This window comes from Scomber scombrus, chromosome 23 (genome assembly GCF_963691925.1).
Source record: "Scomber scombrus chromosome 23, fScoSco1.1, whole genome shotgun sequence".
Lineage (NCBI taxonomy): Eukaryota > Metazoa > Chordata > Actinopteri > Scombriformes > Scombridae > Scomber > Scomber scombrus.
The window spans coordinates 9,686,857-9,713,272 of record NC_084992.1 but is presented as its reverse complement, the minus strand read 5'-3'; the positions used below and the strand labels follow the sequence as shown (position 1 = coordinate 9,713,272).

General features: G+C 39.5%; 1 protein-coding gene across 1 annotated transcript; it reads left to right on the top strand.

Annotated features, from left to right (window-relative positions):
- The first annotated feature begins 203 nt into the window (after positions 1–203).
- Positions 204–24,418, top strand: vax2 (ventral anterior homeobox 2). The gene is made up of 3 exons (XM_062445115.1): positions 204–438; positions 5,411–5,598; positions 23,924–24,418. The coding sequence occupies exons 1-3, from the start codon at positions 204–206 to the stop codon at positions 24,416–24,418; spliced, it is 918 nt and encodes a 305-aa protein (XP_062301099.1).
- The last annotated feature ends 1,998 nt before the right edge of the window (positions 24,419–26,416 follow it).

Here is a 26,416-nt window from a genome sequence, read left to right as displayed (position 1 = left end):
GGTACCGCTGCAGGACTGCATGGCTCCTTTGTAACTGGATCTACTTTTTATTTTTAATTTTTTTTGTATAGAGGGAAAGGAGGGCATGCTCTCATCGTCTTTGGAGAACACTTACAAAGAGGAGAAGAAAGTAGAAAGACGAGGTTGAGCAGCAGCGACAGAAGGAGGGAGAGATAATCTTACAGATTGTAACTGACTTGTAGATGTTTGACCAGGCTACTACTATGGGCGATGGGAACCACCGCTGTGGACCCAACCCGCTGTGTCCCGACCGGATGGACGCAAAGTGCCGCGCCGAGATAGGGAGCCGGTCCCCGGTTCAGAGCTCTACCGACACTCCGGGGACATCAGCGTCCACACCGACGTCCTCCAGCGAAGATGGTCACGACAAACTTTTGGGAGTGGACCCTGACTACTGTCGAAGGATATTAGTTAGGGGTAAGTGGTCCAAAATGTAACAAATTAGATTTATTCCGTGCGTAAAAGAGTAATTCTCAAAGTTGGAATCAATGACAGCTGTCAGGATATTAGAGGCTATTTTGAGTTAACTATTATTTTATCCACCGTTATACCAATTATAGGATTTAGAGTAATAATAATCGAATCATTGGGTTCAGCACAGATACTTTTATTCTTACACATACAGTTTAGGTAATAGAAGAATACTTTAAATGTGCAACAAAATCTCTGCATGTGGGTTTGTTGTTGCTGCTTCCATAAAAAAAAAATCTTAAAATGTAGCTACAAAATATAACAGGACTAAAAGTTCACATAGACTGAAGGCTTAAAACTGTCAAACTTGGACTCTTGCTCCCAAACATATGACTTGGACCGTGAACAATACAACACCTCTGGAGCAGGGTGCACTACAAATAGCTTCTGCAACAATAGGCTACTTTCACTTCCGTAATAAATAAATGATTATGACATCAGACCACACCTTTGAAAAATATTCTTAATACAAATAATAATGAAGTTTGATTCTAAGCAGATTATTGTGAGGCTCTGAATCGATTTATGGTTAAACCTTTGTTCGTGTGAGTATAATGGTTTAAAAAAAATAAATTCGTTGTAATAAAAGGATAAATTGATATTTTATGAACATTCTCTCTTTTCATACCTGTAATGTAATTCAGTATTTGTCTTAAACACATCTCTGTGGCTGATTGTTTGAAATCAGACCTGAGAAAGAAATGAAAACAAAGACAAATAGTCTGGAGAGAAACAATCAGGTTGAAATTCACCCCTCGAGGCTGTTGTCTCACCTTATTTAAAAACAAAAAGAGCTAATATATATCATCATCTCTGCTTACACTTACAAGCTCGTGTTTAGTTGTCAGTGGCTGATTGTCTTTGTGTGCCAACGTTATGTTAATGAACAACAGAATAATATTTAATTCAATAACCCCCTGAGAGTCCACGCCCTCCTGCTGGAGGCCAACAGTTTCTGAATGAGACTTTAAATAAAGAAAAATCTAGAAAATGAAGATAAAATCACTGCAGCCATCCTGAAATAATCTGTCATTTGTTTGTGTTTATTTAAAAAAAATAAATCTATATGAATATAAGCTGCTTTAGTTAAATTAGCTATCTTAAATTGTTTGTTTAATTTATGCTTGCAGATTAAATTATTAGATATTAAACTGAGCAGTATGTGTGTGAGAGATGTCTGCAGGGAAACAGAAGCCATAAAATACAAAGACACATGTTTCTATCTGTGAGCAGCAGTAGGTTGGTTAAGTTGATTTGTACTTAGCACATTTGTAATTATTATTTCAGCACGTAGACATTTCATTAACCCCCAGTGAGACCACATAAAAATTTAGAATATGTATTTTTTGGGGAGGATTTTGTGGTGTGATTCACTGAATTTCCTTCAGGCTGTTAGAAATGCTTTCCAAGAACACGTCATGTCAGCAGCCTGCTCGGTTCACGTTCATTCACAAGTCCGTAAAGAAAAACAAAAGATTAAGTCTCAGGTGATTTTTTTGCAACATATTTTTTGCAGTGACAAAGTCTAAATAGTCTAAATGCCTTCTATGTGAACTGAATCAATGTGTCGGCCTGTCACGTCTCGGTTATAGACGGATGTTGGCTGGTTACTTTTATTTCCTATTGAACGTGAAGTAGCGCGGTGTCCTGCCTCGAGTAGCAGCAGCAGCTCGTTTAACTACAGGGAAATGTCAAATTAATATATTATAGCGACCGATTTTACATAGAAAACGATGCGAAACATAAGAGGAGACATACGAGAAGAAATGTGTGGAGACAGAGTGAAAATATAAACAACAGCTTCTTTATTCAGGCTCTAGATTAGTTGGAGTAGAAGTTGCAACTACATGAAGGAATAGTTAGAAAATTGCCATTTTTTGTGTTGATTATATTGATTATTAGTGAGCCACTGCTGTTATCAGTCAGCCAGCGTTTTATATCATTTTTTACACTGTTGTGCGTAATTTTTTATCCAACCAAACACTTGAAACTCCACTTTTTTTTTTTTTCATATGAGCTAAAAATTGTCAGTAGGCCCCTGTTGTCCCCTGTTAGTGGTCGCTATTGTGCTGCACCCCTCGCTGGTTCACGGTTAGAGAAGGAAGTGGCCTGCAGAAGGAGAGAGAGAGAGAGAGAGAGAGAGAGAGAGAGAGAGAGAGATGTGAGATCCACGCTGAGCAAAGCCTGCAGTGTCACTATTTGTTTTTGAAGCTGAGTCTGGATGCTCTGGTTTGCCGCAGAGAGGCCGGGGTCAGCCAGGGGTCAGCAGGTCTGCTCACAGCTGCTGTGTGCTCCTCTGCTCGCAAATGTTTCCATCACGGGCTGAGCTTTTGTTTTTTGCCCTGCGAGAAAGTTGTAACTGTATGCTGACTGTGTGTTTGCTCTGTTTGGAAGGTTTAAAGCTTCTTTTGGTGTAGGATCTTATACTTGCTTGGTGAGACGTTACGCGAAGTTGCGTAAAGATGGAGACCTCGCAGGCGTGTTTCAGTGTTTCTTTATGTGTCTCGGGGCCTGTAGGTTAACCAAACACTTCTGTATAAATGTCTTTTATATGGTGATTGAACAATTAAATACAGAGGAGAGTGTGCAGTGAGCCTAAGTGGTCACATTTGTTTTATTAAGGGTTTTAATTTCACAGTTTTCTTTTACGCACTGTATTTTCTAAGCATATTAATGCTTCGTTGACCTTTTCTTTACCTCGCGTTTATATTCAAGTTTTTATTATGAGTGGTGACGCAACTTGAAAAAGGGACAAAAATTTCGCCTTTAGCTTAAAGAATATATATTTCACCTCAGTTTTTGCTCCAACCGGAAACCTTCCTATAGAAACAACTGCGGTTCAATCAGTTTTGTTTCATATTTAATTCAGGGCTCTTCATATTTTAACGGATTGCATATTTCATGAGTGGAAACATCGGACAAAGAGCAGATCTTGTCTGACCTGCGCCTTTATTCAATGTGATAAATACAAATAAATATTCAGGTAGCCTTTTTTTTTTAGACCATTGATATTATAGCTAGGTTTAAAAAAATATCAGTGTGGGAAGTAATGATTTAGTAACCTCCATATATGTGGACTGCAGCCAAATTAAACCAACACATCGTGGTTTTATCTATATTTATTTTTGAGTAATATATTGAAAATATCACGTTTGGCTTCTGGATACAGGGCGGGGTGTAATGGAACACCCTCACTAATATTTTCATTTACTTTAACATTGTGTTTGAATTCCCAAATGTTTAAAAAAAAAAAACGTATTTATACATTAATTTTGCAAACAAGCTTTGGAAACCACAAGCAGCCAATTCCTCACCTGATCAGTTCTGGAGGCCCCAGGGAGGAAAATCTAACACAAATAAAATAAATATAAAAATAAATAGCAGTAACCTGGAGCCAAACAGGCCTCACTAAAAACGGAAGAAGGGCCAAGTAGCCTGTTTATAATAATAGCTTGTTTCAGGAGCCCAAACACACGCCGTGTTGTTGTTGTTGTTGTTGTGGATGGATAAAGACGCAAAGTCGTATTAGTTGGAATAGAAACAGCCTCGAGAGTGAAGCTTTTGATGAGCTATTTTGGACTCATTGAAACACACTAAATATCCCAGATTCACTGCTCAGCTTCAAACAGCGTTGAAGAAAGAGCAAAAGAGCAACAGCAAAAATGAACAATTGAGTATTTATTTTATTACTTTATGTGGATGAACGTGTTAGATTTAAGCTTCAGATAAATTCTTCTACCTGCTCTGCTTTGTTTTTATCGACTTTAATGTGAGTTTCATACATTAAGAAAACAAGACGCGTTTCCTTTAAGCACTCAAACTGAACCTAGCCTGTCACCATGATCACGTGGACTAACATTACGCAGATGCAGTGCGTGCGCAATTTAGGACTTATGGAAGCGGATTTTAACACGCTTTATTCAGTTTAAATGTTGTTTTGCACAAATATTTAGCCTAATAAAGTAAAGATAGGACTGTTAAGGGATTGATTGTAGGCCATGATGCCTTGAGGCCTTTTAATAGACACGCAGACTGCCACTAATACATGCACAGTCACAAAACAGACCTTTAAATATGTCATTTTCCACATATAGCACTGACAATTGTGTAAATAGCCTACACATTTTCACAGGGCACCCCTCCGTTTTCCTATATAAACTCTTCTTGTGTTAAAAATAACGCACAACACAAAGCTCGTTTGTCTCACAGACGCTCAGGCGCTCAACCGTCCATTAGCCAATAGTCCTGCTTCTAAATATTACATCAGTCTGGCACCTTGTGGGAAGTGATTCACTGCAGCCTATAGGCAGGTGATTTAAACGACTTTTTGCAGCTTTAAACTGCTGAGAAGTGGTTCAATTGAGGGTTTAGTTGAGCTAGAAGTGAATAATAATAGTACAAACTTAACCGTCTTTAACTTCTAGTTCCAGTTTCTGTGATGTTTCTGAGATTTTGTAGTAATCTAATTCCCATTCCTACACATTAACAGGCAGTTTAAACTGTACAGAAAATACACAAAATCACCTTGAGGTTGGGCTTCAATCCACACATATGTAGAATATACACAAATAAAATAACGCTGCATAGGGTAAAAATAGACACAATACATACATAGGCCTTGATAATGAATATGTTAACGAAGGTAGAGAATAACAGGTGTCCATCTCCTCATAAATTGAGGTATTTCTAGCTGTTTCTTGCAATCATCAATAAAGTATGCATTATATAGCGCTGATCAGTGGTAAACCGGGGTTCAGGTGCTTTGTCCAATAAGAATAGTAGTGGGTCAGTTCCTAAAATATTCTCCATTTATTCCTTGATGTCTTTCCAGACTTTTCTCCATTTTGGGCCAGAAAATATGAGTCTGTTCCCCTTTTTCTGAGATTTAGTGTTTGTTGTTTTTTTTGTTACTGGACAGACGCCAAAGGCACCATCCGGGAGATCGTCCTGCCAAAGGGGCTCGACCTGGACCGGCCCAAGCGCACGCGGACCTCCTTCACGGCAGAGCAGCTGTATCGGCTCGAGCTCGAGTTTCAGCGGTGCCAGTACGTCGTGGGGCGCGAGCGTACTGAGCTCGCGAGGCAGCTGAATCTTTCCGAAACGCAGGTAAGCCCAAAACTACACCGACACTTTCTGCTGGGAAAAAAACATAAAATAAATCCAATATAAAGAAACAACAAAACAGATATTCATAAATATTTTAAACGAATTAACCGACAAAAGAAATCTTCCACCAAAACATGTAGCTATTAGGCTAGCACCACGGTTGCTAGGCAACATAGGCCTTAAGGATATTTTGATAATAATTTGGGAGCACATAATGGTGTCTTTATTTTCTATGCTAGAGTAGGTGGTTTTAATTTGCCTTAGATGTATATTTAGAATGATTTGGCCACAGGTGCGTTTGGAGCCATTAATTGGCTCCTCAGCCAATCAGAGGCCAGGAGCGCCACACCATCCCCCGCCCAAAACACAGGCCTATCCTACCTGCCAATCACAGCCTGATGGTACAGGCATGATTTTTAGTTAAATGTATAGTGCACATAGGTGGGAACAGACGCTAATACTAAATAAATACATAATAAAATAATCATCCAAAAATAGGCCCCGAGGGTTTATGAGACAAGGCATATAGTGGCCTAAAGTGAGCCTTTATAAAACGGCCTCAAGTAAGCCTTAAAACTACAGTGGGGGCCACATCTGAACGATTAGTCAGTGTATTAATACAGCTAATTTTGCTCCGTTTAAATATTTTGTTTAAGACAAATTTAGAAAAGGAAATATTATTCGAAACACAATTAAAAGCAAACTATTTATTTATTTCAGGCAAAAAATGAGAAGAGTCAACACACAAACAACCTGAACCGAAATCTATCATGATACATTTCAGAAAGGCAGTTTCGTTGTTATAAAGGGCCCATTGGAATAAAACTGGGTTACAGTGTAGGCCTACAGGACGCAGCACACACGTAGTTCATTTCGTCTCTTTGTTGCATTTCGTTCATAATCTGAACTCTTCAGAGAAGAAGAAAAAACACGACTGTTGTGCATCTTAATTTAGTTTAGAGGCTACATATACTCAAAGATAATAATAATAATTTAAATAAAACCCCATCTGTTAGGCTACATAAATCCTTAGTCCTATTTATTTCAACGAGCTGTTAGCAGCTGTGTGTTTTCATGATGTTACAGTTGTTCAGTATCACAGTCGTTCATTGACACCTCGGCGCGTTTCATTCATCCTGCAGCGCCAAGAGCCCAACCCCTCCGTGACCATCATGGCCGTCATCACACACACACACACACACACACACACACACACACACACACACACACACACACAGTACCATTCGCAGTAATGGGAACACACTAGTGTGCACACTAGTTATTATTTCAGTGTTTCAGGTCCACTTTTAGTTTACTCTCATAATATATCTTCATAGTTTGGAGAATATCGGTGTGCAGCTTAACGACCAACGGCCTTCAGCAATATAATACATATCAATTAATTAAACGTATTGTAGATTTATATCATTTGTGCTCCATCTTTAACATTTCTGATTCATTTTTAGGCGACCATGCTTGTAAAAAAACATTAAAATTTAGCGTCCAATCCAGGATTGTGTAATCAATAGGCCTTCGAGGGCCAATCCTTGAGCTAATGTAGAGTTTTAGATTCCTCTGAAAACCGGAAACAGCTTTCTTTCTTTCTTTTTTTCTTTCTTTTTTTAATCACCAGTGTACTCTACTGCAGGAGTGTTCAAAAACTAATTTAAGTCAACAGCAACACAAACAAGCTTTCGTGTGTGTGCATGTGTGCGCACTGACCAAGTAGCCAACAGGCAAGTGGCTCCATGTGGACAACACGTTTCAGAAAAAGAAGAAAAAGAAGAGCAATTCATTGACAGCATGATAAGATAATATGTGTCCAAAACGGTACAAAAAGTGTAAGATTACTACCATCACATATTTCATAACGAAATCCTGAAAAGAACAAATACGCCAATTAAAGCACTGTAAAAATAAAAGTAAGGACTGATTAAACCTGAAATCTAGCATATTTATTTTAAATTTAGTCAACAGGAAGTAGAGTTAATCTCCACTTGTGTAAAAACAACTTGTTGAAAATGGAAGAAAAAAAAAAACTTTGTAGGACTCAAACAGGAACTTTACGCATCATCGCTGTGGGCTGAAGAGTAGTAACATCTAGTGTGTGTGTGTGTGTGTGTGTGTGTGTGTGTGTGTGTGTGTGTGTGTGTGTGTGTGTGTGTGTGTGTGTGTGTGTGTGTGTGTGTGTGTGTGTGTAGTTTTCGGGAACACAGAGCCACTGTGTTCCTCATTAGTGCTGACACTAGGGGTGTTAATGGGAGGGCCTCGGCTTCCTGCTGCTGCTGAGGAGAAGCCGGGCAGCAGAGGATTGACTGAATGAAGCCGCCTGAAAACAGCCTGACCTTCAACAGAGAACAAAATGTAAATAATAAGAAGTCTCCTCAGTAATGGTGTGAAATATTAAACCCATTGCATTGAAATGTCTTAATGCTTTGTGCTATTGAAGCAGCTTTTAAGAACGATCGAAAGGCTTTTAGTTGGCATTAGCGGAGTTTCCACCCTCTTTTATTATTATTATCTGCTTTCTATTTATGGCTTTTGCGTGTTTTTAAGCAAATGTACCACCCAAGGCTAATCATGCGAGTTAACAAAAGGAAGCTGGGGGCCCTCAGACTTTTAGGTCCTTTTTGCGCGGGTTATTTTGGCTGTTTTTCTGGTTTTCAGGTGATAAATGGTGTTTGTTTGGTGTTTTTGTTTCGCGTCTCAAGGTTGGGTTGTTTTTAGGTTTTCTTACAGTAATATGATTTTCAAAAACCGCTGGGTTTAAAAGCAGCTCTAATATATCAAAGAGCCTTTCTATCTATCTATCTATCTATCTATCTATCTATCTATCTATCTATCTATCTATCTATCTATCTATCTATCTATCTATCTATCTATCTATCTATCTATCTATCTATCTATCTATCTATCTATCTATCTAGAACCAAATGTTGGCTAAATCAGTGTATGAAGTTTTGGTTTTGAGCACAAAAACCTCTAGGCTATTTAAAAAAAATGATATTCAGAAATGGCATTAAATCAAAATTTATTCTGCTGAAATGTTTTCAAATTTAAATTTCTATAAAATAAAAAAATATAAATAAATGTGGAGTTTTGTCCGCCACTCTTTGGCACTTCATAAACCTGTCGCTTTTACAGGTTAAAGTCAACTAAACACGGCCAAGTTTGACTTTTTGTTGCGCAAAAACTCAACTAAACAGAAATTTAAAAAACAACTTTTCATTTGTAACCGCAAACAAGTGCTTTAAGAAACATACATTAAACTTTAATTAAACTTTAATAAACATGACAGGCCTCTTTATCTGTGACTAAAATAGAAATAATAATTAAACTAATATGGGAGGTTGGATTGTTAAGTGTTTTTTAACAATGTTTGGGGATTTGGTCATTGACCCATAGTGTAACTCCAATTAGTTTGGTCAGGTATTCAAACTGATCACGCAATGAGGCAGCAGACACACACACACACACACACACACACACACACACACACACACACACACACACACACACACACACACACACACACGCAAAATGCAAAAAAGTTCTCCGATTTACAAACTATGAAAAAGTTTTGACTATTCAAGAATTAATTTATCTTTACGTTGGATTTTAATGTAAATAGTTAACTGGAGTAATTTCCACAGCAGGATCACTAGCTTGTCTATGATTAATTATTTACATTATTCTACTCAAATGTGTACAAAGTGCCTCGCCAAGACGCACAGAATTCAACACAGACCCTGAAAGACGTTTTAAATCTTGAAAAAAAAAATCTTATCTCTACTCTGACTTGCGTTTCATGTCTTTTTTCGTCTTAAAAAGCTCAAACATGGACTCAGACTTACATTAGCCTTCTGAAACACTCATTATTGTGCGCAATGTCTTCTCCAAACTCAAAGAAAGAAAGAAACACACAAAAACATGACCCATAGAGTTCAATAAACAACAACATTTAATAAATGTTAAAAACGTGTAAAAATCACGTCAAATTGTTTGAACTATGGTTTAAAACATCGCTGTACTGCGTATTAATCGATACTTTCCTCAGAACGACTAATAACGTTAATACACCAGTCACTAATTAAAACATGTTAGCCTACTTATCTTTATATTTCTGTTTCATCCTTTACAAATCATAAATGCGTACATTTAAACCAGACAGTGTTCAGATCCAACATTAATGTCCGTGATCTGCTCAAAAATACGAAATAATTAAAGAAGCTGCTCCACCTGCGGGAAGAAAAATGCCTCCTTTCACCAAGGTTACACTTCCAGTCCAGTTATTTTGTTTACTGAGTGCATTTGTGGATAATTCAGCTTCACTGTGAAGTTTTACTGGCTGTTTATTGACGTGTTTTAGTAACTACGGCAATATGAGGGATGGGCAGTAACGCGTTACCCCGTCAGAGCTCTCCCTTCATCCCGGCAGGTGGCTCCCCGCCACAGGGTAACATAGCAGGAGAGGGGAGGCAGTGGTGGTGTGTGGGAGCTTCTCTCAGCCACACACACACACACACACACACACACACACACACACACACACACACACACACACACACACACACACACACACACACACGGACGCACCCTGGTTCATTTCAGTCATCATCATCAGTTTGCTGATGGATAATCACAGATTTGTGGGCAGACTTCAGTGTTTTGTGTGAATGCATGTTTTGGTGATCTCTGTATGTAAATGAGGAGCATTTACTGCTTAATTCATTAATTTTAAAGACTGTTTCATGTCTCATAACTGAAAAAAATGTATGTCAGATTGTTCAGATCTACTTTCATCCCGAGATACCTTTTTGGCTTTGTAGGACTCTCTCAAAGTTATTATATGAGCATTCTGTAAGCTTTTTAACTCAAATCCTCAGATTAAATATTTGCCAAACTTCTTTCTACAAGCTTTTTTTTTAAAACTTTTTTTAAAATTTATTTTGGTAAGAAAAAGACCAAACCTCTTAACACTCTTCGTCTCGTCCTGCTCGTTCCAGCCGGTTTAGCTGTGTGAGGTTTCAGGACTTAAGTGCTTGTGCGGTCACTTTAAACTCTTCCACAGTGCTGCCAGTTGAGTGCAGCTGACTTGTACATCACCATTGTATCAGTCCATTGTTGTTTGCAGCCCTTCCATGGAGAAGCTATGGATTTAATGGTCTCTGGTCTGCTTTAAACTGGTTTAATCCTGCAGCAAATGGGAGAGTGCTCACTAATGGTCATGATGGTTAATCTTTAATGTAAAGCTGGCTGAATGCACAGATGTGTGAAAAATATTTGCACGTCCTTCCCCTTTTTTCATCGTTTAAAGAAACAGGATTTTTGGTATATTAAGTGATTTGTTTTATATTTCTTCACTTTATCTTTAGATGTCACAAATTATTGAACATAGTCTTATTTGGATAAGGAAACAGGATTTTCTGGGGTATATAAAACACCACAGTTGTTGTAGGATGATGGGTGGAGGGATGTTTTGTATTTAATTAAAAGTAAATACACTTTGTAGGAAGGAAACATTTAGTGATTTAGATTTTTGCACAAGATATGCACATATTAGGGATGTTTATTGTTTAAAAAAAAGTTGTGTATGATTGTGATTTTAATGAGCAAGCATAATTAAAATAGCTAAATATTAGATGTGGTTGTGATTATGCATGCAAACACACACGTGCACGCGCGCACACACACACACAAAGTGCTTCAACTTCGCTGTTTGCATGTGTGCTTTCAGCCTTCGTGTTGCATCTGACTTTACATCCCATGAGTTTAAAATAGAGATCCTGCTACTGTAGAGATTTAGTGAATTTGAATGTACAGTATGTGTGTGTGTGTGTGTGGTTGTTTTCCATGTGATTGACTTTCATGTGAGCCGGTTTCATGTTGGGGCTCAAGGGTTTGTGCTCACACAGAGTCGAGCTCCCGTGGAGAGCTTTAAAACACGGATAGAGGGCTCTAAGACACTTTCATTTTCCTCCCGGCGAACACTTGTCTCACTGTGGTGTGGATCTTTTTTGGTTTTGTTTAGTTTGCTGGCGGGCCAAAGTGTAGAAATATTTCCGAGAGGACGAGAGGAGACGATCAGCAGCTCCACAATGCAACACCACAATGTGTCTGTGAAGGTGTTGCTGTGATCTAACCCTTAAAAATGAAAGATAACATGAACACTAGTTGAAATTTGTGCTAGTTTATTGTCTGGAATCAAGATTTTGACTCCACTGTGAGCAACTGCTGAACTTAAATACATATATAAATGTGCCTGGTGCACAGTTGTTTTGATTTTTTTGGCTGACAGTCAAAGAAAAGTGCCAAATAAAGTTTATATAAAGAGAGCGTACAGTAGCCTGCAGGGACATATTGTCAGGACAGCCAGTGCAGCAGTGATCTTTACTAATATAGCTGTTGAAAACATGTTTGGTTAGTGTACCCACACACTTGATATGACTACCACCCTCCGACAGGTGTGCGAGTCATCTGAGATCAGTGTCACAGTTCCTCTCGCGCAGTGCCGCTGTCTTTTCTCTCGGACAGACAACTTCTCGATACCAAACAGCCTCAAGCACAGTTTAGTGGACACTGAAAAAACCCTTCAGACAATATTACATGTCACTGTCTTGTATTTTTTGCTCCCCCTCCCCGATGTTATAGGGAGGTCAAAGGTCAGGGTTGGGCACAGAGAAGCAGCCCAAAGCACTTTGGCGGGGTGAAGAACCTAGAAAGACCAGACTCTATGAAAACTAGGTGACCCTGCTGGCCTTTATGTAACCTCTTATGAAACCTGGAAAATTGTATCATCTCCCTGTTAACAAGTTACACCTGATTGTGCAACTAGTTATAAATACATGTAATACATTTGAATAATATGATACTGTGTTTTAGTGGTGAAAAAAAAACAGACTTATTGATTGGTTGATCATTAAAAGGCAAACAGCTGCCAGTATGAAGAGATAACTGAAATGTAAAAATAAAAATACTATAATATTTTAACTAAATATACCCTGTGCTGGATCCCCAATTACACATCAATCTCTGTTTCCCTCTGCAGGCTGATGATAGAGGAGACGACAAGTTGTATGTACAGTATGTGTGTGTGTGTCTGCATACACTGAATGTCCTCGTTGTCTGTATTGTTCTCCATGACGGCCCAGACAGACGGTGTCTGGCCACTTGTCTGGGGCGTAGAGGACCCGTCCATGACGTGTAGCCGTGCAGATGTAGCAGAGAGGCGGCCGCACAGTACGGGGATTGTCCAAACACTCAGAATAGAGAAAGAGATAGGAAGGGAGACAGACAGACACACACTCTCTGCCTTTGTGCTTTCAGTTTCAGTAGAGTTGTTTGGGCTTCGTGTTGTCGTGTTCTTGTCACTTTCCTTTTTACTCTGCGGTGAGCATCATCCTGAGGACGGGAACTTTCGTGACTCGATGATGGTCGTAAAGAAACCTGTGAGGCCTCTGATTATCTAATCAGTTGATTAGATAATCAGAAAAAATCATAATAGCAATTAAGTCTTAGTTGCCTTTGACCCCAATCACTGTTGGATTGAATTGACTTGTTTCATCAGCTTCTGGCAGAGTCAAGTGTTTGTGTGTGTGTGTACATACGTGTGTGTATGTGTGTGTGTGTGTGTGTGTGTGTGTGTGTGTGTGTGTGTGTGTGTGTGTGTGTGTGTGTGTGTGTGTGTGTGTGTGTGTGTGTGTGTGTGTGTGTGTGTGTGTGTGTGTGTGTGTGTGTGTGTGTGTGTGTGTGTGTGTACACATACGTGTGTGTGTTTGTGTGTATGTGTGAGATGCTAAGGATGGTGTAATTTTCTAAGCATATGGAGGACCATGTAATCCTTCAAGTAATGTGAAAACAGGCAAATCAACAAAATTGGATACAAGAGGTTTTCACTTTTCTTCTCCATCCTTTCTCTGTCTATCTCAAATTCACACACAATTACAGACACACACACACACAATTACACACACACACACACACACACACACACAAACACACACACACACACACACACACACACACACACACACACACACACACACACACACCCCAACTTGCCAGACGAGTCAGCGTGGTCAAAGGTTATCCATGCGGCCACTTTGTGTCATATACCAGACAAATGTGTAATGCAATTAAACAGGCAGATTACCTGAGTGGGAGCTTACAGACACCTGCTAGTGGAAAGGGAACGCTGAATCTGCACCGTGTGTTTATGCCGAAAACATTTACACATTTATATGTAAAAACACTCAAGTCCATTTTATTTATGAAGTCCAAAATCATACATTTGCCTTAAAGAGCTTTATAATCTGCGCAGCACACGACAACTCAGTTTGGATAAGGAAAAATAAATGTCATTGTTGGTTACGTCAGGGTTACTGGGCGTCATGAGGCTGCGTGGCAAAGACCCAACACTTTTTTCTTTTCTTTTTTTGGTTTTATTGCCGAAGGTGATTCAAGTCACTGTTGGGTGACATGCAAGCAAAGTCATAGACCATATTCAAACCCCTGCTAGGTTTTGATGACTTGGTGCAGCACGTTGCTCACTAGCGTGGCAGTATGTGAAGGGAGGTGGTAACGGTTTTTTTTAAAACCTGGAGGCGTTCGCCCGGTTGGGGAGAGGGCGATGAATGGACGGATGACGGGAGGAAGGGGCAGAGAGAGAGAGAGAGAGAGAGGGAGGGAGGGATGAAAAGTTGGAGACCTGCAGTTTGTGAGATATTTGTTTATTTTATGATTTGCTCACTTTCAGCTCAGTACCGGCCCTCTTCGATTTGGATGTGCGTGCATACTCCTATTTGCCTCATAACAGTCCCAAGTGCTTTTGTGCTAAGGAGGATTAGGCAGCCATATCTACCAGCGATTCTATAAGACGGGGTTAACCCCTGGCTGAACCTGGCTGGACATGTGCTGCAGAGACGGAGGACCAGATCAGGTTTATTCGGACAGGTTGGGGAGGTTTTCGAGGGTTCAAGAGGTCATACAAAATGTGATGTTGGCGATGATGAAATCGCCACAGGTTAAAAGGGCACAGAGTAAGAAGATACAAGACGGATTAAAAGTGTGAGGTTGGGGGCGGCGAGACGAGGATTGAGGGAGGGAGGAAGAGGAGGAAGATGGTAGTCAGGGCGGAGGTGCACAGGATGAAGAGTTCAGGAGGAAGAGGAGATATCGTGTGTATTTTTGCTGCAGGGGATGCTCATATCAACTCTAGCTGTGTTTGCATAAGCAGCGCTCAGGCGTTCAGAGTGAGGAGGGATGGAGTGGAGTGCTAGTGACTGATTTTGATCTCTGGTTTCGTAATCGTAAAAGCTGATGTCAACACGGATTTGAAAAAAAACAACATTCTTTACATTAATTTTGTGCATTCTAAATTCTTGACTAAAATACTTTCTCAGCTGGAGGAGAAATAGCTGGAGGATGCTCAGGAGGAACACTGATCCAGCACACATACGTGGTGTCATTTCCCTTTTAAGAAGGACTGTAATGATGATTACACAATTATTTTGCCATTATTTCAGAAGTTGTATTTATGTCACAGTTTATTTTCTACCTGCAAAGAACCTGATTAGTCTCATTTAACCCAGATATAAGAAAGTAAAGTTTTATTTGTATGATTATTTTTTAAAACCAAAGGTATTGCTTAATAATAAAAACTTGACACAGGCAGGTAAGTAACAAACACAAAAGAGAAAAGAGAGAGATAAACTGCTCCAGTTTTTAAGATGGAAAAGGAGTCTCTCTTAATTTTGAAACACTTTTCAGGTGATCCGAGAGTTTTAAAATCACTACTGAGTTAAATAACCCAGAAATGGTTATGCTTCAGTCAACTTTGGAACACATTTAGCATGCAGTAAACATGTGTTTTATCCAAATACATACAGCCAAACACACCCATGTTGTGCATTTGACATTCTTTAAATATTTGACATACCTCTCAAATATGTGTTTTTGACAAGCTGAAAAACATTGCATTCAACAAAATGAAACACATTTTAGACGACCAATTGAACCTTCTTCCCCCCTCCCATGTTTTCGGAGCTTGATGTGCCCATTTCTTTAGAGTTATTGGTCCTAAACTGCAGATTTAGCAGCAGGAGAAGTTACATCTTAAAACAGTAGGCCATTATTTGTACAGTTTTTATTATAAAAGCTGATCGTTTTAATTGTGAATAATTGATGCTGGTATCATTTATATAATCTGATGATCTTTTTTGGTTGTCCACTCGTCCGTCACAGACAGTACAGCTTGAACAGAGAGCTGAGTTGCCATTGGTCCATTACATTACATATAGTTGAGTATCCACTGGTCCGTTACATACAGTTCAATAGCCACTGGTCCGCCTGGTACAATCTCCATGTAAAAGAGTTTTCATTGTGTGCTGCGGCTCATCACATGCCTGGGATCAAGGGGGTCTGAACAGGGTCACAGTGGGAGCACCGAGCTGCTGGAAGGGTCATGGAAAGTGTGAAAGACGTTCACCAAGCGTCCTTCTTAAAGACTTTACCGTCACAATCCTTCATTTCACTTTGCATTACGGGCATAATGCGGCCGGGCAGGCAGGAGAGTGTGTTTTATCACTTAGATGTTTTAGTTAATGCTTTCCATTGTCGTAGCTTAGCTCACTTCAGCTTTATTGCATCACAGTAAAGCTGGGATGTAAAGTGATTAAAACACAGTACTAGAAATACAGCGAGGACAAACAGTGTAGTACAAATAGAAAGCAAAAAAACAAAAAAAACACATCATCTTTCTCCTTTTCTTCTCCTCTTTAAGTTGACTTGGTTTCATGTTGGGACGTGGCAGAGCTGAGCTGATTTATTGAACACACACACATATAGATGCCCAGTTGATCGGTACATTGGGTCTTGATCTGGCTTAACCTTTCTACCTCTAGCCCAGTTTGCCTGTCGCTTTGTTTGCAGCTGTCTAGAATCACAGAGCGGGTCTCTGATTGGCTGACCTCTGCCCGACTGGCCTGTGTATTCATGCGTGCCAGTCTGATCATCTCTCCCTGACCTTGTAAATTTACGAAACCCAGCATATGTATGTTTGCCCCCATCGTTTTCATTTCCATGCCCTATACCTCGCCTTTTGTTGTCCAGCCCCTCGTGTCCCACCTCTGTCTTTTTATGACCCGTCTTGTGCCCACTGCACTCATGATTTCTGGCTACTTCTTTCTTCCTTTTTTTTCTTTCCCTTTTTTTTTTTTTTAAAGAGCATCTTGCTTCCTTATTTCCACTTGAAGATAGTAGTGGGGCGGGACATAAAACAGGGAGGGATATTTAAAATGATAAACAGTGAAATAAAAAGCCAGTTTGTTTAACTGGAGGTGCAGAATTGTGCGTTTTATGAATAATTATTCAGTGGGGAAACAATTCAAGATTTTCTTTTTTTAATTTTTAAATGTTTTCAATGTATTTTTCTCGAGACACTAATAGACACATAGACTCCTGTAATCATCAGATAGCAATTAAGTGAGTAAACACCCTTTATTTCTATTACATCTTTCAAAACCACAGCTACAAAATGCTGCATACATGGAAATAAAAATGCAGAAAAATACAGAGAGAATTAAACAATAATTAAATACAAACTATGTTAAACCATTTGGGTAATAAATCTATACATTTTTTTTTATTATAAGGATGTTTAGCAGCATTTGGTTGTGAGACCTGGGGAGGCTCAGTGCAGGATAATATGTTAAAATACCAGAAATATTTAAAGAAGCCAAACAATGGAGAGCTTAAAAATGTAAAAGTAATGAAAAAGTCTTAAACTTAATTGTAAGCAATTCATTGCTACACGAATCCTGATATATTTCTGAACTCTTCCTCTAAATATACAAATACAAATTAAACATTTTTCTGTGTTACCTTCTGTGTAATTCCCTTTACTTACCTTGAATTACTTTCCCTAAATCACAATTTCTTGATGTGCATCCATGTATTTCACATTTGTTCATTTAAAATGTACTTTAGCATGATATATTCTGTTTTGTTAACAACTTTTTAGTTGGATTGTACACAATTTGCATGCTTTAACAACTGAAACACTGATGAAAAGTACCACAAAAGTAATAAAAGGGTAAGAAAAAGGCACACAAAAAATAGAGGGAAAATATTCACATTTCCCCCCTTTTTTGCCCCTCATCAAGTTTCAGCTTAATTGTAATTATAAAAAAAACAAAATGCACTTTTATCCCCCTACATGCAACACACACAAGATGGATAAAAAAAGTTGAAATATTTTAAATAACAATAGAATAAAAATATTATAAGAAATAAGAATAAAGTAGAATAGAAAAAGTGGTACTGAAAGTGCACTGAAAGTAGAAAAAAACCCAACTCTATTTATGAGGAAAATATAAAGTTATGCAGATACTTACATATATGTACAGTATATATCTTATATATTATTTTATATAGACAGTCCTGCTGCTTTGCGAACCATATACTTTTTTTAAACAATACCAGTCAAGTTATATGTAAAAAGTTCTTCAGGTTAAAATTGACTAATTTAGCTGCTGTGTTAAAAGACAAGTCTGGGGATATTCTTCATTTTTATTATTGTTAACAAAACCAATAAAAAGACCAAAACCAACCATGAATTTATCTGAACTTATTTCTTATTAACTTATTTCCCTGTTCCATAGAACTCAATTTTTGTCCAAAAGCTATAAAAAATAATTAAATAAATTAATAAAATAAGCAGCAGTGTTGCAGTGCGTGACATTCCTTCATTGCACGTGGGCACTGTAGTTAATTTTGAGATGATGACTGTGCTGCTGAAAATACCCACTAAAGCACCAAATGTGGATTAATCCGCAGCTGAAAATAGTCCCCGAACAAAAGCACAAATTATGTTTGTTTTAAGTAACATTTGCTTAAAACCACAGTGCCCAGATGTTAAAGGAAGATACTTAACATTTAAAAATTCATGACACCATCTTTAATGGCAGCTGTTTCTTTGTCATTAAGGACATTTGTGATTGTACTGTTCTCAATGATGTAATGATCTAATGGACGTTTGACTTAAAAAACCCACTAAAACACACATTAATAGGAGTTAATAAGGTGAATACATTATATAAATTAAACTTCCTGTTGTTATCTTGCTCATTACTTACCACGTCTACATTTCCACCAGTCTCGGTGTTGCCCTCCTCACCTGGGCCCTGACCCTGTCACGGCCTCGTCACGGCCTCGCCACGGCCTAGCCACGGTAGGCCTGAGTGCGGCAGGGCGGGGTGCAGAGGGCGAGGCCAGGGCAAATGCAGGTCAGGCCAGATCCAGATCTCCCTTGGTAATCTCTGCCCCAGCTTTGAACCCTGGATCCCATTAAAAAGGATTTACATCCAATAGTGTAGATGTACCAAAGGCAGCTTTGTTTTCTTCTCCTCTCATCATTTTCCCTCTCTAATAAAATCCCTGTAAAACACCAGCATGCTTTTTTTTTTTTTTTTTTTCTCCCCCCTCCCAATGCAATGGATAGGAGGGCTGTGATGTGAGCAGCCACACCCACAGCACAGGAATGAAGGGAAACGATTGGTTGGGAGTTTCATCCATAGTAAAAGCCTTTTATGGGATGTGGGTGTTTTGGCAAGTGGCGGCGCATGAGTACAATGAAGAGAGAGATCTTAGAGAGGCAGTGTGTGAGCTAACAAGGAAGACGGAGAAGCAGCAACACACACACATCACTTTAGCGGCTCATCCCACACTCATGTGATCTCTCCCTCCCTCTATCCCTCTATCTCCTCCTCTTATCTCCCTCTGTGCATCTTTCGGGTCTTTACTGTAAGACTTGTTGGCATCAGTATTTCCCCTCTGAGCTCTGGGATCCTCTCCGATCCCATTATTTGCGTCGTGGTCAGTAGCTAGAACTATGATCTCACTTGCCCCAGCTGCGTGTTGAGCTTTGCTTGACCCTAACAGTGCAGTGATACTGTAGATAACCTCTGGCCTGGCCTTTTCATCTCCACACAATCACCACAGAGGTTTGGTTTCTTACTCATGCCAGTCAATTAGGCTCCTTCTCAGACTGACTAATGCTGTTTTAGGAGATGTAATGTAAGGTAACTGATGCCAGCTGCATGAAGGTGACTGTGTTAACACGCTACAGTCTAGACTAAGTTGGATCAAAGATGTGAACTGGTGATAATTCTCCACAAGTGCTCTTCATCTGAGCCCTGAAATATTCCAGTGCTTCACAATAACCAGCATTAGGCGAGCTTTTATTTGTTGTGCTCGGTTTAGTTGCTCCAACATGAGCACAGTATCCAAGGGAATTACCTCTGGATGCCAATGTTAAGTAGTGCATGCTTTATGTAGTGAGGCGTAGAGTAATAATGGTGCAGGGGTCGAGGATGTGGATCGGTGTCGTATTCTCATGCAACAGACCAGATTTCGCCCCATCACAGAACTGCAATTAATACTCGCTCTTTTTTAATTAACTTTAACTGTAATCTTTCACACACCACATCCTTACCCTAATTATTTATTGACATACCTACAAGCAAAGATTTAAAAAACTTTCACAATATATGTAAGAAAACATTATCATTGAATGTAAATCTGGATTTTTGAAGAATCACTGAATACTTTCTTTCTTTAAAGATAAAGTTACCCAGAAGTTAAGATCTCTCTCAAAAATGTAACAAGTTTGAAACTTTTTAATAAGTGTAATCTGCGTAAATAAAAGACACATTTTTCACCAAAGGCTCATTCCAGTAACTTCAGTAACGCTAATCAGATAATCAAAGCCTGCAGACTCCATCACACACAGTGAATTTGCTTCTTGTGTTAGATGCTTTCTCCCAACTTTCTTTGTCCACAGCTTAAAAGAAAGCATAACTTTTTCTACAGACATTTGCTGCTGAAAAACGTGTCTAGACAATCATTATCCACCTTGAAACAAAATGGGATGTTTTGCTTCTAGGTGGATGTACATCTTAACCAGCAGACGACAAGGCGCTCAGGGATGCTGCTTTTAAAGTATTTTGGGGTATTTGTTGAAGCGTACAGTAGGGTGCTGATGGTAAATAACGGGAGACTGAGAGTGGGAGAGAGGTGGGAGGTGAGGGAAGACAACAAATCCACAGCTGGACTTGAAGTGGAGACACTGAAATTTTGTGCTCAGCGTCTTAAACACGTAGGCCACCAGGATGCTCCGTGGGAGGGTGTTGTTTCTTAAATCAAGTCAAATTCAAGTGAAAGTCGCCTGCAAAGCAAAACCTGCTTGAAGGGTTTTATCTTTATTTTGTTAGGTCTTTTCCCCTCAAATTCAGTATTTTGTTGTAACTATCAAAAGTGTTAAGTGTAAGAGCAGGTTGATATGAAACCATAGCAACTAACTCACATTGTGTTTGATGTTCTTTTTATGTAAAATTGATTTGGTTGTATCCAGCATAATTTGGACCCTAAAATATTTTATCCATTTAAAACTGTTGTCAAAGGATCTCGACACCCAAGGGTCCACTAACAAAGCAGTTTGGGTGTAACTTCTCTATGAATGTATGTGTTTTCTGATGCAATCCTGCTATTTTTGCATTGTATCTTCTTCCAAGCTTTATACATGTACTCATACATGTATCGTCTGGCTCTTTCCAATCAACAAACTGTTATGAAACTTTTTTTAATTAAAGCAACATTATGCAGATATTTTACCTTAAAATAACAGCTTTAAAATCATTTGATGGTTCGCTGACTTGTAGGGAAAACGGCGCCTCTTTCACACTATGTAACTTGAGTTGAGCAGGTACGATCACCCGTAAGAAAATATTGTAACTCCAGTTCAATGAGTACGTGCGGATGAGTCTTCAGCTAATAAGTGATATCTAGCTCGCCTGATGAGCCATTCTGTGAATTACAATCACTTGTTATCTCGCCAGTATTGTATAATATCATTATATAACTAACTAACTAAGATACCCACTATTAGCCCCTGCACTGACTTGTAAGAGGGCGCACCGATGACGTGGATCACAGTGCATCGTAATGTAAGTCAGTAACTAGCTGTTAGCAACTACAGGTTAGCACACAGCGGTTCTGGCCATAGAAACGCTTATCCGCACTTGACAGATCCTTGGTTTCCCTGTTGTAAGCAGAATTAGATGCAGCGTCCTGTAATCACCACTTGTGGCAGCAGAGGCCGCCCTGACTGCTGCTCAGGAGATGTTACATGGTCTTACTTTACATTAAGCCACCAAGTGTTTAGAGGCTTATACATTTCTGCTGTTCCAAGAGTTTCCTTATAAGTCGTCTTCTGCCAATCCCCATTTATCAGGGATTAGATGATTGGATTTCTAGGAAAAATTGAGGTTGACAGATCTTCGGTTGTGTGTACATATAACTTTCTATATAACCTACACAACACAAAGATAAACAGATAAACATTTTTGTTATGTGGTGGTACACATGTTCGTAAGTTTTGATTGTCTTTGGTTGCAGCTTCCAGCACCTTCACACTTCCACCGAAACTTTTCCACCTGACTAAGCATTAAGAAACTCAGAGGACATACATAGATACATGTGAGGGACAAAACCACCAGGCTTCATTAACCAGATTATTGAGACTACTTTAATTTGCTGGTAACATGTTTAAGCTTATAAATGACAATTAACAGCTATTTTTGAAGCAAACATTCTCTTTGTCCACCTTCTCAATGTGAAGATTTGAATCTTTTCTCTGTTTTTATATCATTGTAAACTGAACATTGGCTTTTGGTCTGTTGGTCATTAAGGTTCAGTACTTTCTGACATTTATTGGAGATTCACACACTAATTAAACCAAAAATTCTTTCTTTTTTTCTCAGTAAAAATGACTTGGTTACATGAATCAATTTATCATACTTTACCTTCTAATTTTTGAAAACAACTTTCTAATAAAGTTTGGCTACATCACTGGTGATTTTGCAGTTATGTTAACCTCTGATTCATGTCATTGCATTCCTGCCTTATATCTGAAGGAGCATCACATGTCGAGGAAATGAAAGAATAGGTCGACAAAAAGAGGAAAATGAATGAATTATATTTAAAAAATCGTGTTTCAGAATCATAAAACCTTACCAAACTTGTTTCTGATCTAATTTTCCATTGTTATCATTAACTTCGATCTTTGTGTCACAAAAATATTTGATTTAAAGTCTCACCAATGATAAAAGCTGAAAACATTGAATTACCCGGCACCCTGCATGCCACATCGTGAGGGATAGTTAGTCGGTAGGTAAACACGGAGCGAACTGAAACTCGGTCAGGACCGTATGCATTTTTCATGTGTGTGATTCCTCTCAGTGGTGGCTCTCCGTGCAGCGATCTCCTGTGACCTCACTGTGCCCTCCAATCAGCATCCCACCCAGCCCCAACGTTTCCACACGCTATACATTAAAGCTGTGCTGCATTGCATCAATTAACCATTGCGCACAAGGACAGATAGAGTTCACCAAGCTTTTCTCAATCTGCTGCTGTGGTGTGATGGATCGTGAGGTCCAAATCCAAAGTTTGCTGCCGTAAGATTCAGGTGTTGGTGGTGATAATGATCACTATTATGATGAGTTTGTGAATAAAAAATTTACCCTTCTTTTTCCTCTGCAGCCAATAAAATCTGATTTGTGGTTTACATTCTTTGTCTCTTCATTTCCTGAGGCTGCATTTCAATTTTTTTCATATCCATGATATCTTTCTGGGTCTCTAGCGTGATAATTTCCTCTCTGCTGTTTGGCTCTGATGTCTCTGCCCTTCCCCATATGTACATTTCTGGCCTGTTAGAGCCATGAAGTGTGAGAGGAGGCAAAGTGGGACCAACTGTGATCAAATGTGCGGAGAAAAACAACACAGTTGATCCAATGGCTGGTGCCAGGGGATTACAGCATCTCTGCTTGTTCGGCACGGATTTTGCGTGTATGACTGGTTTTACTGCTAAGGTGTTGCGTGCTCTCACTGCTCGCAAACGTGAGCGCACATAACATGCTACAACATAGACATGCATCAACCTGAGGTCACAAAGAAGGCAGTCACACACGTGTGGAGCCTTTCAACATTTGGGCATGTAAAGGAAGCATGGCATAACATCAGGATAGGAACAAGGGAGGATGTGTCAGGTTCATGTTTCGGCATGTTGGAGATCAGTGAACTTTGTTTTGAGGTTCACTATAATCACAAAATATACAAAAGTGGCATAAAATGTGGCTGTTTTTAATGACATAAAGTACATATATCTTTCACCTCTGAATTTACTGACCAAAGTATTTGCATGTGACAAAATAAAATGAAAAAGTGAACATATGTCATCATCTTATCTTTCTTCCTGGTTGTGTCGCTGCAGGTCAAGGTGTGGTTCCAAAACCGTCGTACCAAACAGAAGAAGGACACCACCAAGGACTCAGACAAACGCTCATCCACCTCGTCCGAATCGTTGGCCACCTGCAACATCCTGCGCCTCCTGGAGCAGGGGCGCCTCCTGTCGGGCCCCGCCATGCCACCAAACCCTCTCCTTGGGCCTCCTCACCCGGCAAACGGCTCCCTGCTGGGCAGTCCTGGCGGAGGCTCCTCCAACTCCCCTGGCATCAGCAGCAACACTCCTCCCTGCTCCCTACCAGGTGGGACTTTTGGGCTGTCGCTGCCCTCGCTGGGCGCCACTCCGCCCTCACCACGGCTGGGTGTTCCTCCACCGCACTCCCTCTGCTTCTCCATGCCTCTGCTCGGGGGCGCACATCATGAACTGACATCCACCTACGGCTGCGGGTCCTCAGCTTTTGAGCCGTACATGCGGTTGGACAGGAAGGAGTCAGATCTTGGTGGGAAGAAGACGGTTTCTTAAGTGACATGTCCCTACTTTAGGACACCAGGGGACTCGGAGATGTGTTTGTAAGAGCTTTTTCTCACCCTGCTGTCCTTTTTGACTCTCGAGCGCAGAAGGGGGACAGACTGCACCTCGGATCATGAGAAATGTGAAAAAGGAAAAGACCAAGAGGCTTTCCTTGTGGCACCATTTTGTGCAACAGCACTGTTTAGCACACTGACACAAAATGGTGAAAAAGGACACGATGTGACAGTGTGATGATACCACTCTCCCACATAAAAAAAAAAAAGAACTTGTGAATTTTTGCAACAATGCCGTGTGTGTATGTTGAGTGAACCCTGACAGACAGATGTTTTTATTGCCACTCTCTTCGCAGTGGTTTTAAGTGACTCTTCACTTTTGTCCAGTGAGTTTGTGTGTGTGTGGTTTCTCTCTATACAGGCCTTCATTTACTGTTCAGGAAAAAAAAGAAAAAACTTGACATGGATAGTTCAGACTCAATCAGTGTCTGAATCAGCGGTACTTCAAAAAGAGCAGTTTGTACACATTTCAGTACATATTCCCGTTCCAGTGGCCATGTTTGATTTTAGTTTATGTGCTATCACAATATGGAAGAAACACTGAAAAAAAAAAAAAAGAATCGTAGCATTTTAATATCAGTCTGTTTGGTGTCCAGCAGTAGTTTTTGTAAATTCTTTATTTGGTTGTGTTTGTGTATGAAATAATATGTGGTAGAATCTGGACAAATGGTGCAAAAAATCACATATCTAGATCCAATAGTTTAATATAAAAGAACATGCGAAGAAGAACAATAGTTGCGTGAGAAAGCTGGTTAGACTCTGCCAAAGCGTTTATGGATTAAGCTTTGGAGATGTCACACTCGTGTCCTCCAATCACTGAAGCAAGTCAAGGTCAGGCTAAGAGAAATTACTTCTGAACCCAGATTAACTCTTCAATCCTCACAGATGTCACATTTCCCTTTGTGTAATTGTCTAAAATACACTCTCCTTTACTAAATCAGACTCAAAGAAGAAGAGTTTTGAAAAAAGTTTGTGTTTAGAGAACCAAAATTGTGAAATGAAAGAGTTGTTCTGCTCATCAAGGAGGCTGTTAGTCTCTGTCAACACTCAGCCCAGAGTTTTCTGTTTTTATCAGTGTAGTTAGGACGTAGCTACTTCATCCAATATTTAAAAAAAAAAAAAAGTATTATTTGCAGCAACATCCCAACGACAGATATCAAATGTACTGTTTCATCCGATCATATCCATAATCGCAAGACCTCTCAATGCATTTCACACTGGGAACGTTTACTGTCCACAGGATGCTGTAGACGCAAGAATCTGCAGCATCACGTGTGGAAATTTGTCTTGAGTTTGAAGCTTTTTAAGGGTTGTTTATGTGTCTTGAAAATTGTATTTTGTGTTTACTCCGTGTTTCCTTCATGTGTTATGATGACATATGGCTCGCCCTCCTGTGGGACTTTACCTCGGCCCGTCTTAAACGAAAAGATTTCCTCTGCTTGAAAGCACTTTATGTTTGTAGGTCTATATACACTCTCCCATTTCTCCCTTTTTTATATATATATAAATATATATTTAGCAATTTCATGAACTTCTCATTGAAAACCTCCACAGTTTAAAACATTCTTAGTAGTAACAGTCAGGGTTTGGCATTTTTTGCCTCAGTTATGTCCAAATAAAGTGAAGCTTCCTTTCAGATACATTTTTAATTGGTTTATTTGAACCTAAATTAACCCTAACACCTGGAAACAGCCCACTTTGAGCCACACATGAAAACATATGAGAAAACATATGTTAAATGTATGCAGGGCAGCATGAAAGAAGAAAAAAGAAGGATCAGCTGTAGTATTTTTTTCTTCCCCATATGATGCCATTTTTCCAGGTTTTCTTCGCGCCCAAAGAGAATCTAAACTCACCTGCAAGAACCTGCAATTCGTAGCCGTTTGCCCTCAATTTGTACGAGTCAGATGAGTTATTGCCCCCTTTTCCTAACTTG